We start from the raw sequence: 14,114 nt of genomic DNA on the forward strand, positions 1-14,114 counted from the left end.
CACACAGTTCAAATGAGTGCCCCGGGGCCAGCCCTCCGCTCCCCAGGCGCTGGGGAGGTCCTGAGGGCACCGCTTGGTGCCTTGGCCAACCTGGTGGGCACTGTACGGAGCCCTCCTCCCCAGGAGCAGCACCCAGGGGCTCTCCCCAGGCCTAGGCTCTGATGGAGACTGCCTTTCTGCCCGACTGGGAGGCTGCCCTCCTCCCCAACTGGTGGCACACCACCACAACAGGATCTTCATCCCTTCCCAAGAGCCATTTTGGGTCAGCAGACCTCGGTAGCGCCAAGAGTAGTGAGATCTTCTTGTGGCCAAGCTACTTCGCCACAGTAGCTTACCCCACCACAAGTGACGTCCTGCGTCCTCAGCGCTGCGACTGCCCTTGGTCTCACGGATTCTGATAGCGCCGGTACTGCACGAGGCAGCGAGCATAGGTGACAGCTCCTAGTTGCCGAGAAGGGATGTGCAGCAAGTCCCCAAACCTCCCGTCCTGCAGTCTTGGAGCTTGGTGAGGCCAGCATTACCTTCTGGATGAGAAGGATTTGGAAATGGTACCTTTTCCTGGGTGTCCTAAGCAGGAGCAGGACACTGGAGCACCCGTTGCTTGCTGGATTGAGGCGGTATGTGAATCTAGGAGAATGTGAGGAGGCTACTTCTCCTCAAATTATGTCTTTTACATTTACAGATAGCATATAAAGCCTTAGGAGCAAATAAGCAGCCAGCAGGACAAAAATGAATGCATTAGCTGACTGATGACAAAGACTGAAGCAGCTGCTGTTTGGGAGCCACAAGCAACCTTCTCAAGCACGAGTGGGTTGAGAAGCATTGCGGCACGGGGTGCACCCATAGCACAAAGTCTGGCGTGGGGCAGTGCAGGTGCGTGGCCTGTTGCCATCACAGTGCCACCATGGAACATCCACACGGATCTGGCTCAAAGGTTTGCTGCTCCAGGGTTCAACCAGGGATGGGGTGCTGAGCTTGCTCTCACGAGCTGGAAGCACATTTCAGGATTAAAGCATTCAAGAGCCAGTTTTGACCATAAACCTGTGATCAAACGCAAGAGGGATAAGGTACATGAACTCACCTCTTGCCACATCTGGAATACTGCCAGCACCTTTCCACTTTACTCCACCTAGCTACCTCCCTCTGAAGAAGCCACGCTCTTCTGCCTCCTCTCCTTTCCAGAGGGGAGGAAGGCTGGTCCCATATTGCCCTTTTACAATTATTTCTCAGGGACAGCCCACCCACCCACAAGTCTATCATACCTACACCACCAGCTTCTGGCTTGACTCCCTCACTGTCAGTTTGCTCCCAATTTCCTTCCATTGCCCTCACTCCTCAGAAGCCTGTTCAGGTCTCACCTGCAGCACTGATCTCCCTTCCCTGGACAACTGGGGCAGGGCAGAAGATGGCCTCTTGCTCCGAGGCCTCTACCCAAAGAGATCTCTAGCCCCTCCATGTCCCCCATTTCCAGGGCAGGAGAGGGGCTCCAGTGTCAGGCAGAGGCTATGATGGCTGGTGGGTCTGCTTTATACTCAGGGTCTTCAGCAATGTTTCACCCACATCCATAAGCTGGGACTCCCACCCTGTTGCAGGTCCTGATGCTTCCCCAGGCACCACAGTAGGCTGCTGCCCAGCTTTGCACGACAGCAGAGAAGGGCTCAGTCTGGTCTTCAGTCACCTCCGTTCCATCTTGCTTGAAGAGTCACGGAGGGCTACGATGCCATGGGATGCCTGAAGGGGAATTCAGGGGCAAGTGGAAGCTGAAAGCACTTTTGCAACCTGGTCACCCCACAGATTTAGCCTCTTAAAGCCCAACAGTCTCCCCAGCTCTAAGAGAATGACACATAAGACACTTTTAAAATATTTTCTCAATGGCCATGTCTGACCAACAACCACAACCAACAGCAAGCAAAAACCCAGAAGAGCTTGGGGAATGCAGCTCTTGCACATTTCTCAACCAAGGCATTCCAGTTGCCACTAAAAAGCACTACGCACCAAACAGAAGGAAGATCCTTCCCCCACTCCTTTGTGGATCTGGTGTAGCCAGGATCAGAAAAAAACGAGCACCAATGCATCTGAAGTCCCTGAGCTCAGCAGATCCCCCCCTAACACACAACAGGAAGGAGGTTGAGTAAGAGGTTGCCATATTTTCCATTGCCATCTTTCAGATCACTAATGGCTGCAAATAGGAGAATTTCCTGAAGGGAACTAGTAATATAAATGTGCAGAGTTTGCACATTTATAAACTCGCTCCCTGCCCACCCAGGAGAACATACAATCTCCCCGAAAAGGCGGCAGTGTATAATAAACATCCGTGCTGCTGCCAGCTGCCATCACAACTAGGAAAAGATACCAAATACTCTCCACTGACTCTATGTTAAGGCTGCATAACCGCAGAAGGATACATCCAACACATCCTTCTATCCACTCAAGTTTCTACTGCAATTCCTTGGTTTGGTCATGTCAAGTCCTCGGCCTTCAGTACACGGTACAGGTCAGGCCCCTCCCTCTAAATAGCTCGGTTTTTAGCTTTCATACACAAATTGCCGGGGTCACTAATCATGCTGTGGCTCTGGAAGATAGCCAGAGAAAAGAAAAAAACAACTAATTGACATGATTTCTTCCTTCTGCAAAACCGTATGAATTGATTTCCTAATCCGCTATGGTAGGTTGCAGGTAGTCATCTTCATACATACCTTTCAAAATTATACTGCTGAACGACCACATGAGATGCCAACCCAGTCTTCATAGGCCTTCTAACGCCTGGACGAAATAGTTCTTCCTCAAAGGTCAGGAAATGGTCATTGAGCATCTGTGTAGATGAAAGCCCTGCCTGCAGAGTTGGATCAGAAATCCTATCTTCCCCCTTCCTCCTGTTTAGAATTTGATTTCCTTCCTACCTTTTACAACAGCAAAGAACCAACAAACTCTACCTTACTGCAGTTTCCAGATATGCTAAGATATTCCAGATGAACTAAAATACCAGTGATCTCATTTTCCTTGAAAGCATGGCATCTCACGTAGAAATATCATGAACTGTAAGAGGCCAAGGAAAGCGAACACATCCTTTTCTGGAAGCTGTCCTTTCCAGTCAGAAGCAGTGAACATATGGAAGACACACTCCTTACCAGGTTGATCTTCACCTACTAGCTATTGGAAAAAAGAAAACCCACACCAAAAAAACCCCACACAAACAAAAACCCAAAAAACCACCAACAAAAACCCAAATCAAACAATCACGGTTTAGGTCAAAAAATGGAAAGGAATGGAGAAAGCTGTCCTTGTGGTCTGAACTTAGTTACTCTAGACTCTGCTTCTTTCCACAAAAGGAACGAAGGTAATTTCTGATTTATTTTGTAGTTGTTGTCAGCCCCAAAGTAACAGACAAAGCAAGGTCTGAGTGTCTGTGGCTGACTACTAGTTCTCAGGATTTCTCCCCCTACTCGAAAGAGCTCAACCTAGAGTCACTACAGAACAGACGCAAAACCTCACAAAGTTTTTGAAATCAATTAATCCAGAAAATAGAAGTGGGGAATTGTGTACCCCTTACCAGCAGACCTAACAGTTAACAGATGGGAGATGCACAGCAAGAACCTAATCCTAAAAGGTGGATCAGCTGCTTTAGCGTCCACCAACTTCCATGCAAACTGCAGCTGTAATGCTGGCAGGTGAGGTGTGCAGCACACAGTAGGCTATCTAGAGAACAAAATTACTGGATCTCAGCATAGTGGAATATACATTTTATTTCTTAAAAAGGAAGGGTACTAACAGAATTTAATACAGTCAAAATCTTACATTTTAAACAAAAGCTTTTCTTTTTCTTAAAAATCAGTTACGAGCAGAGAGGTGAGAGGATTTAAACTACTCACAAAATCCAAGCTGAAGACTTTGAGAATTCAAATCTGTGGTTTATACATTTTAAAAAGTGTAATAAATGGAAATATAAAATAATACCAACTCTGCAACGGTGAAATGCCCTTTCCTCATTAGATTGCTGTTTAAGCACCTTTATTTTCACCCATCAGCTGCCAGGAGTGTGTAGGTTTATGTACAAAATAACCACTTTGGGACAAAAGAGTCATATATAAATTAAAACCATTTATGGCAATACAGTTTTACCCAGCCGCATTACAAGCTTTATTATCTCTTTCATTTCTATAGAATCTTTCAGTCAGGATGATCTCAAATGCACTTGATGGACTGCTTCAAAAAGCAGCTACATTTACAGGAATTATACAGACAACCTCAAGGAGCAGACATCCAAGAGATTAAACAACTTAACACACAGTAAAACTAAGACCAGATTTATCTCTTATATAAATACTGTGCAGATTTATCATCCATCCCACTGAATGAATGGGACAGATCAGTGTCACATCTGAAGCCAAACAAATACTTTTATCCAAAGAGGCAACAGAATTTCAGGCCAAATATAGCAGATAGGAGTTCCCTCAAACTATTTAGTTAAAAACTCTATGTCTCTGAAAAAGCTTTACAGGAACAGAGTTTTCTGAATAACTTGCACATATGCTTAGCTGTTTCATAGCTATTTTACAGCCTAGAGACACTGATAAGGGAGGAAAAAAGAAGAGGATTAAAAAAAAAAAAAAAAAAAGAGATGCCACCATCTCTGCCCACTACAAAAGAAGTTGTGGCTTTGTCATTTATGGAACACTGCAGACACAGCTGTTACCAGAGAGGAGACTGCTCCAGTACAGCATTAAAGACAAAGAAGTTACCTTATGGCTGGAGAAAGTGTCATCACAGGCTAATCCCACCATCTCCTCAAACCCCCAAGTGTTCATATTTCCTAGCAGACTGCTCACGATTCTCACTCCACTGTTTTGTTGGGGTTTTTTTCTTTTCTTTTAACACAAGATAGAAAAGGTCAAGAAAGCTGATGAAAGTTCCAGCTGTGCAGCATCCAGTGAACAGGTACTCAGCAAAACCTCAAATCATTAATCACTTTCTCTCTCTCCAGACCACAACAGGATACCTGTGTCACCTACGTACATAACAGAACTAATAAAGATGAAGACTATCTAGGTTACTGAAGCTCCTTTGTAACAGTCACTCACTGTTTCATTGCAACTTGCTGCAGTCTGGCTGAAGGGTGGAGACAGATCTGTTTGAGCCAAAAGAAAGAATAGTTTAAAAAAAACCCACAAAAATAAAAATACCACAACTTTTGTTTTCCTCAATCACTAAGCTTTACGAATCATTTAACATTGCCACTTTCCAAATGCTACTCACAAACAAATCAACTGTCCAGCTAATGGGATGGGAAGAGTAAAATTCTGAATGTAATCAGTGACTATTGTTAAAGAAAGAGCAGAAGAGAGTAAATTCCCTCAAATTCTCAGTTTCTCTGCTTAAGTAGCTCATTATTATTTTTAAAACATTTTTTGTTGATAGAAAGCATCACAACTAGACTAGAATTCCACAACATCAATCTTTGTTTTGATTTCTGTAGTTCTCTAGGAAAAAAAAAAATAATCCCAAATCAAGCTACATGAAGCATTAACAATATTCAGATATTACAATGGAAGCACTTATTTATTACTTCATAGAACAGATTAGTTTTAAAAGTGTATTTACATGTTCTAAGTTATACAAAATACAGTATTCCAATAATCATGTTAATCACCATGTTTCAGACAACTTCACATAAAAGTGCAGAGGATGCATCCATCCATGATCCTGGCCAGTAGCGAGCGGTCACCCGCAGCGTGACAGATGAGAGCTGCTATCGTGCCCCCTCGGGAAAACAAATCCCACCATACCTTCTCACTGCGACACAGCTGCAGATCTAAGAAAACATTCAGGCAGGTACACGAGCAAAGTTTGTTGAGACCCACAGACCAAAAAATCACATGCCTTAATTTACTAGATGTATGTGAAGTACTATATTTTTTTTTTTTTTTTTCCATACAGGTGTTCTACAGCAAAGGGCTTCTGCTCATGCCTTAGTTGGGAAAAAGAAGGAACAAGGGTTTTGGCTATGTGACAGGCACCCAAATTACACTTAATATCAACAGCCTTGTAACTACAACTGATGGTGTGATAAGGACACAATTCTGCAGCTGACTGCCTGGGCAGAGCTTCACATTCAAGAACAGATCCTGTGAAGTCCACATGGTTCTCTACAGATACAGGGCTCATCCCACGCAGAAATGACAGCAGAATTGAGGCCTGAAAATATTGGGGCCTCAGATAGGAATTTCCTCACACCACAGCACTGTTAGTTCACATCAGCAGGTCACGTCGCAGCGTCACAGCGCACTTACTTAAAGCAACTACTATTTTTCATGCCTTTCCGCAGTAACTCTCCTCCCTGTCTGTATATTCCTTTCACTTTCTTCTGGACTGTGGAAGCGAGATCAAGAAAAGGAGATTCCCAAAACCTAAACAAGTACGTATCTTCTGTATGATGCTAAACTGAGGGGATCCAAACTGGCCTAAAATTGTAAACAGCGAGGCTTCAGTTTTAGCGATCTCGCTCCGGTCAGACTCGTGCACTACTTCTCTTCCTGCTTCCATTCTTTGTTCTCCTTGCCAAGTACCTATGTCTATCTACACGTGTATCTTCCTCTCAGGATCCCTTTTCCCCTGTAGCTGCTTGAACTTTAAAAAAGTTTTGCATTCCAAAAGCGACTCACTAGGGGTTAGCATACTATCAAACGAACAAATTGCATTCCGTACGACAAATCTGCATTATCATGAATGAAATCACTGTAACTTCTCTATTAGCATTATGTTAGCATCTCTACAGAAGTTTCGTTAAGCCTATTCTTTCCGCCTTTTTCCCTGCGAGTTTATCTATCTTCACCATGCTACAGCGGCAGATATACAGATCAGAGTAATTACCTCAACATCTAGAAAGCCAGTCAATGTCTCATAGTGCTGCAAAGGCAAAACACTAGCATTAACAAATGATTTTGCCATTTATGGATTTAGATGTAGGTTACCAAAAATATAAGATTTATCCATTAAGACAAACGTGCACTTCTCATCTTGTGCTTAGCAGCTAAAACCATGAGGATGAACAAAAAAAAGCCTATCTGGATTTTCCAAAGGTCTGAGATAACCTCCACTCTCACCAAATGAAGGCATCCGATCACAAGGAACAAAGCTCTGCTACGCTGAGGAGGCTTACAAGGCTGAAGCAGCAATATTCTCTTCCGTGCAAGTCCATTATTTCTGCTGTCTACACAAAAATATTTTTCCACACAAGTGGTTTTATTACAGTATTCCCAAAGCTGTTGGCCTTCCACTGCACCTCTCAACTTGAAATGAATTTGGTACAATTAGTAGCAGTCCTGCAGATAATGCTGAAAGTGATTACTACAGCGAGAACACCTTGGGCTTTCAAACAGCACAGCAGGGAAATGGAGAATTGTCAGAAAAGACATAAAATGCTACTAGAACTGCAAAAAGCCGCATTTAACTTAAAAAAATTCTCCTAGCACAAGTTTATAGTACACTACTTTTTCACCCTGTCCATGCAGGGTAAAAGGAAAAAAAAAAAAGGCAGAATTCAGATTATCTGAATATCAAAACTATCACTAACTGTGTAAATGAGCAAGTGATAGGACCAGTTTACCAACATTACACCTACAATCTGAGATACATCCACCTGATCCCAGCACAGAATGCTCCAGAGTAAAGCAAAAATGCCCATGACTCCAGTGCTTGCTAAAACTTTACGATAACCACGTGACAGTAAAGACTTTTTCCTGTGGGAGTTAATGAGATCTTTGTTACTGGCTTCAGTGGGAGCAGATCTTGGCAACAGGTAAAAGATTAAGCTTCTAGGGAATTTTAAAATACAAAACCGCATTATTATAGGGAGATATAACTACGTGTAGATTAGAAAACCATGTACGAAAGCAATACTGTATTAAATGTTTCGCATCATTTATTCATAGTCTGTTTCTTCTGTAGAATAAGACAACACTCATTGCCCACAAATCTCATCAACAGTTTACGTATTTTCAAAGTTAGTACTGTGAAATGGCCGTTTGGTGTCAATCCACTTCCAAATGAATGTATAGCTGTGCACGAAACTGCTCCCTTTACTGGCAATCCCTGCAGAGATGCTGAAAGGTATTTATTCTCCCTTTATTCTCTCCCCTTGGAGATGGTCCCTTTATGGCTGGAATGGGGTACGCTGGCATCAGGCACACTTACGGCCTCTCCAGAGCACGTTCCAAGGCTAGAGAACTTCAGGCTCTAACAGTGTCAATTCAGCATCTTTTAATGTTCAAACTGAGCTAAAAGAATATTGGTCTTCTTACGACCACTACAAAAACATACCCAAGTTGACACTTATGGATAGGATTGTCACCCTAGTCAAAGAAACAAGATTATAAATTGTTCTGAGAGGAGCAGAGAGCTCTGAAGCACTAAGCTTAACTTCCTGAGACTGCAAAAACTGAGAAAGGAATTCAGCATTGCACATCATTTTTTGTCTGGCAATACCTACAATCCTTTAAATAGTTACTACCTTCTCATCTATCTTTGAAGATGCTGCTTCTTAACAAAATAAAATTCTCCAACTACAAAAGTTAAGCTGCACTCACCCTAAAGTGCAATTTTCCAGTTTTACAACCTGTAGACACATGAATCGCAGAATGTGCAAGTTTGCACTGTCCTACGGGGAAGCCGAAGAGTTTGCCAACAGTCTTCCCTGAAAGAAAGATCTAATGAACATTCACTGTTAGTTTCCGTTGTGTAAGCTTTTAATACAACAGAAAAAGCTAATAGAATTGCACATACTAACCTCACTGACTGAGTATTTTGCTGTCAAAATACCATGACATACTGCAAAACCAAATCCTGTATACAATATGGAAGTATTTAAAAGATATTCCTAAAGCAGTAAAACAGCAAGACCCAAATGAAGGACTAGCAACTCCTTGCCCAGTTACAATACCCTCTAGCTTAATGATTTAAACAGGAAGCATGACTTTCAAGAACAGCAAAAGTTAACCGAAAATTTAGAAACTATAAATGCAAAAAGAGTTGCTACATTTACATGCTGTCAAGGTTGGTTGTTTTTTTTTTGTTGTTTTTTTTTCTTTTTTTTTTAAATCCATGATTTGGCCTTTATCACCAAACTAAAACAACAAAAACCAGTACATACCAAAAATATCAGTCCAAATCAGCAATACTTGATATAGATACATGCTAACATTTCAGCAACATGGAGCTAAACTATTCATCTATTTGAAGAGAACACCCCAAGATTACCTCAGAGCTTTATAATCTCAAGTTATAATAATACACTCAGAAGTATACTTTTGTAACCAGCAAAAAAGTTAAAAGCACTTTCTTGACTTCTGAACTTGGTCCATCAAAAAGAATAGGTCAATAACTACATTTAATGTATATGCTCTTCACAAAGGTTATGCCTTCAAAAAACTGGTTATGAATTCTGGGGTTTGAGATTATTATTATTTTTATTAATTGAAGTTTACAACATTAGCTGCTACTTTGCACCTTTTTGCCTTTCTGGTCTGAAATTAGGGGGGAAATAGCTTGGGTAAATGCAAAACTCAAAATACATGTTCAACATGATAGTGTTAAGCTTTGCTGGTAACTAGTTGTGCCTCATAATTTTGGCACTTGTGCTTCTGAAAGCTTTCAAGATTATTTTTTCTTGAGGTGTATGCTGTTTATCAATCTCCAGGCATGAATACACTCCATTTTGACTACAAGCATGGCCTTGTGCTACTTCCCAGAAGTTAAGTACTCTTTCTTCCCACACAAATTTAGCTCTTAAGCTTCCTTAATATAAGAGTAGATTCTTGTTATGCTGATGGAACTCTTACAAAGGAACTTCCACCTACTTCCTCCATCTTCCACATGCAATAAACATCCCCGCAATCTGTCCAAGCTTTCATCTACTCTCCCACACCAGCACAAGGGTCTTGATACTTAAACATCCCCTTTTCAACTGTGGGAAATCACTGGCTGTTTCAGTTTCTTATAAAACAGATGAACAAAGTACTCTTTCGCCACAAGAGTTCTCATGTAGTCAAGAGAGAGAAAATTGTAATATAGCAGCTAATAGTCATTGTTTTGCTGGAGCTAATACTCATTTGGTAGTTTCAGACTGCCAAAAGACATGGGGATCAGCAGCTCAGACTAGCACCTTTTCCACGACTGCGAAATCATTAACAGAAGAACAGATCTTGTTTCAGCAAGATACCATGAAAGAAAGTGAGCCTCACAAAAGGAAAAAAAAAGAAAAAAAAAAAGGAAAAAGCAGGTTACAGCAGCGTAGCTGTGGAGCAGGAAAGCCACCAAAGTGTTTTACTGTTACATGGGCAATTTGATAGAGGTTTCTTACTACTCTTTGTATGGCACGCTGTGGTGCTTTCTGGATTGTTTCAATATATCTGCTGTACTTTTCTGCACTGGAAGTCTCACACATCACAGGCTTCTGTTTTCCTGGTGCCGTTAATTCTGCACCCACAGTACTCCACAAGATGCTACGCTGTACCAGAAATGACCTGCAGTATTAAATAAAATTCATTCTACTGCAGGGAAAAGAGTCTTAAAATATAGCAGTTCTTAATATTTACAGACACTTTCATTTAAAACTCCCTATTTTCTTCCACTCGAGTGCAAAAACAAAGAGTCACTATTCACACAGGCTGCCAACAGACTTTGAGACATGAACTTTGAGTGTCTTGACAAAACCCCAGTAAGTAAGCTTATTGTAGTTCATAGTAACAGTGAGAAAGACAGATAAGAAAGCCATATACAGAATTAAGGAGACTTTGCACTTTTCATCATGCCCAGCCCTGGGTAGTTCAGATGGGGTACTTGCAGGCAAGCAGGCAGGCAGGGTCATCGTCAGTTGTTTGTGTTGGGACACCTCATAGATTTCACTGCTCACTCTGAAGACTGGCGATTCATGTGTGCTTTTTAGTTTCTTTGTTTTTAAAAGTCTTTAAAGTTGCATCACTCGGAATCAGATAAGTCACTTTAAACAAAGCAAAGTGTTAAGTGTGACAATTTATTTATAACATACTTCCCACCATCACCACCACACACCACCCTGTGAAAGAAAAACCCCTGCTGAAAGGGTGACAATTTTTAGTATGTTTGAAAGAAATTAGACCAACACTGCATCAAGAGCCACTCTAGTCAAATTAAAGAGCATAACAGAGGGGGAGATGGTTCAAAGCATACATTTACTTTAAGCGTTCTGGATTAGCCTGCTTCTCCACTTTCTTAAGAAGTCAACACACAATTGGTCTAAACTCATACCAATTTCCATGTTACGTTTAAAAGACAAGCTAGGCAAGAAGTCTTTAGTACAGAAAAGAAACCCCAATGGTTTTTTTTAATATACTTTTCAGATTTCAATAGGGGAACTGGAAACTAGCCTAAACATCTTCTATCCCACACTTACTCCCTAATATAAATATTAGCCCAGGAAGCGTAGCCTAAGAGTTCTGACACAGCCACTATCTTAAGATAGCTTCTCTTGTTAAGAGGACTTCTAGACGTATACTTCCGTTAAAGCTTCTGGTTCTTGCAGTTGTAGGTCATGTAGAAGGTCCCAACATCACACACAACATATTTTTTCTTTTAACACCACATACTGTTGAAGCAGCGCTTGGTGCTGAGAATGGATTACTTCCAAGAGGGCAAGTCTTGTGTGCTAATTTTATAACAGGAAATGTGCTGGAGAGAGAACCAGCAGGCATGGAGAGACCAGATATGCCGCTACACAGGAGATAGTGAGGTAAACTGTTCGTGTTTAGAGTGGGTGTAGCTTGTTCCATAGAGTGTTCACGAAGCAAAGGACCAAAACGCTTTTCTCGAGCTCTTGTACAACAGGTAAGGTGGAGTAAAGTAACAGTGGCTTGTTTGCTTCTTAAAAAAAAAAAAAACAAAACAAAAAAACCAAACACTTTCTTCCAAAGCATAAGGTACTGGCCGTTCTTTAACAGATGGGACTCAAGGTTCAGCCTAATGAGCCAGACCTCTTTTCCTAAATCTCCCTTACTTCTCAGTTAAGTGTAACATGCTGCTTTATCAGCAGGTCAAGAGGGAAGTCCCTCTAAGGAAAAAATAAAAATAAAAAATATGGAGGGGTGGTGGTAGAAATACAGCCTAAAACCCACAGCAAATTATTTTGTCCGTATCTGTAAAGTGAGAGATCCCCTACTGTTCTCTCTCTCCTTGGTTTCTGGAAGTTATCCAGGATTAGAACCTGCCAAGATATTTGAGCAGTATTTTAATCAACACTGCACTGACCCTGGTCTGGATAACACTTGTGCATTAACCTCGAGATACCTCAGTTTTTATGAGAGATTGAATATTTTCCTGTCTTCCTGTCCTAAAGGTTCCCCTATTCCTCTTCAACAGGAACAGAGTTCTATACAACAGGTACTTTCTAGTGCCTCTGAATGGGAGACAAAACAACTTCATGATGCTGCCCAGCAACATCTACTTGTATCTTAAAATTATGTTTTACAGTTTGACTGGGAGGGGTGGGTGGGGTGAAGAGGGAGAAAAGAGCCGGAGTTTAAAAAAAAAAAAAAAAAAAAAAAAGGCAAAAAAAAGCAAGGAGAGTCTCCTAGGCTCTTTCTCCACTTAAAATGGAGATTAGAACAGATAGCAAAAGCCCTGTCCAGTCAGGAGGGATCCACATCTATTCCTCCAGACAGGTGAATCTGTTCTATTGTATGACATCAGAAAATGCTCTATCAGTGTTAAAAACAAAGTTGTAGATAGGGACACTAAAATTTTGGGCAGCACAATGATCAGGAAAGGGCCTGAACATGTTGTGCCAACAGAAACAGGGTTTGGTTTGGGGTTTTTGGTGGTTTTTTTTGTGTGTGTGTAGATGCAAAATGGCAAAGCCTCCACAAACTTTATTTCTGAGAGTCTCTGCAGAAGGCAGAGAAGTCTAAGAGGCTAAAACAAGGAGCCCTAACAAGGAAAAGGGGTGTGCTTACAAGGGTCCGTATCTGGTCTCGTATTTAGAAACAATGTTCTTGCATCGTCCCACTTCCTTGCGCAGCTCTGCAACCTCCGTCCTCAGGGCTGTATTCTCTTTCTCAAGAAAGGCTGCCCGAATTGTGATCTGATTCTCCTTTAATCGCCGAGCATCACGGGAACGCTTTGCTGCCACATTGTTCTTCTTTCGCCTTGTCCAATATTTTTCGTCCTGTAGCAAAAAAGGGGGGGCGGGGGGGAGAGAAAAAAAAAAAAAGATGGCAACCTGACAACGATATCAAATCGACACCTCTTTATTGTGTAATGGCATTCACGCTGACTGCTATATTGAAGAATCTGCTTCATTGGTTTGCAGGGCTCCAACACCAAAACGCAGGCAACACAGTACCGTTAAGATTTCATCTTTACCCAAGTCTTGTTTTAGGATAAACCAAGTACACTGCTAGAACTAGGGAGATTAAAAGACATGGCTATTAAGAAGCTGTCCAAGTGAAATACTCTCTTTACTTAGTTTCAATTCGGGAATAAAATTCCACAGAAGACACCCTGTTCTGTTGTCTGGGCTACTTAAAGCCGGACCAGACATAATGCTGGGCAAATACATACAATGGCCTTCAAAAGTGCAGTTGGTGAGGATGTGACTTGATAGTTCATTTAATTTCTGTGTTGCTCCTGCCCAGTAATTATCTCATGATACCAACCCAGCAAAACAGCAAGAACAGCAGTTGACTTGCCAATTCCATTCTTGGCAGTGCTTCTGCCCAATCACGTAGGTATAGCGCATTAGCTTTGTACATCAAAATGTTTGGACAAGGAGTCAGAAACTTTGATCAAGGCCTAGAGAAGTTTGCAGCAATAAATCTGTTACCTTTTGCTCATCTGGGACAAAAACCTTCTTGGCTTTTTTAATCATTGGTTGTGGTTTCAGGTCCTCTTCAGTAAACTTGTGTTTGCGAGGATTGAAGAGCTCACCACCAGGCACACTGGACAGTACTAAATCAGCAGGGTCAGGGTTAAAATTCACCTCAACTTCTACGCAGTCAGGATCAATGGGGCTGGGAGTATTTCTCTCGTTTTGCGGTGGGGACTCTGGCAACAACAGGAGAAGTTACAATACATTCCGCAGGATGCCG

The 14,114-nt window shown here is 41.8% G+C and overlaps 1 protein-coding gene across 1 annotated transcript in view; it reads right to left on the bottom strand.

The window, feature by feature from the left end:
* Positions 1-10,313: 10,313 nt before the first annotated feature.
* The window catches only part of TEF (thyrotrophic embryonic factor), a gene marked incomplete at its 5' end in the record, with an annotated part of 5,627 nt that continues 1,826 nt past the window's right edge, over positions 10,314-14,114 (bottom strand). Inside the window, 3 exons of the mRNA XM_009698611.1 lie at positions 10,314-10,993; positions 12,981-13,192; positions 13,850-14,070. Of these exons, the coding sequence (XP_009696913.1) occupies positions 10,972-10,993; positions 12,981-13,192; positions 13,850-14,070 (455 nt within the window). The remainder of the gene's footprint in view (positions 10,994-12,980; positions 13,193-13,849; positions 14,071-14,114) is intronic.

The sequence above is a fragment of the Cariama cristata genome, unplaced genomic scaffold (genome assembly GCF_000690535.1).
Source record: "Cariama cristata isolate BGI_N322 unplaced genomic scaffold, ASM69053v1 scaffold12914, whole genome shotgun sequence".
Taxonomy (NCBI): Eukaryota; Metazoa; Chordata; class Aves; order Cariamiformes; family Cariamidae; genus Cariama; species Cariama cristata.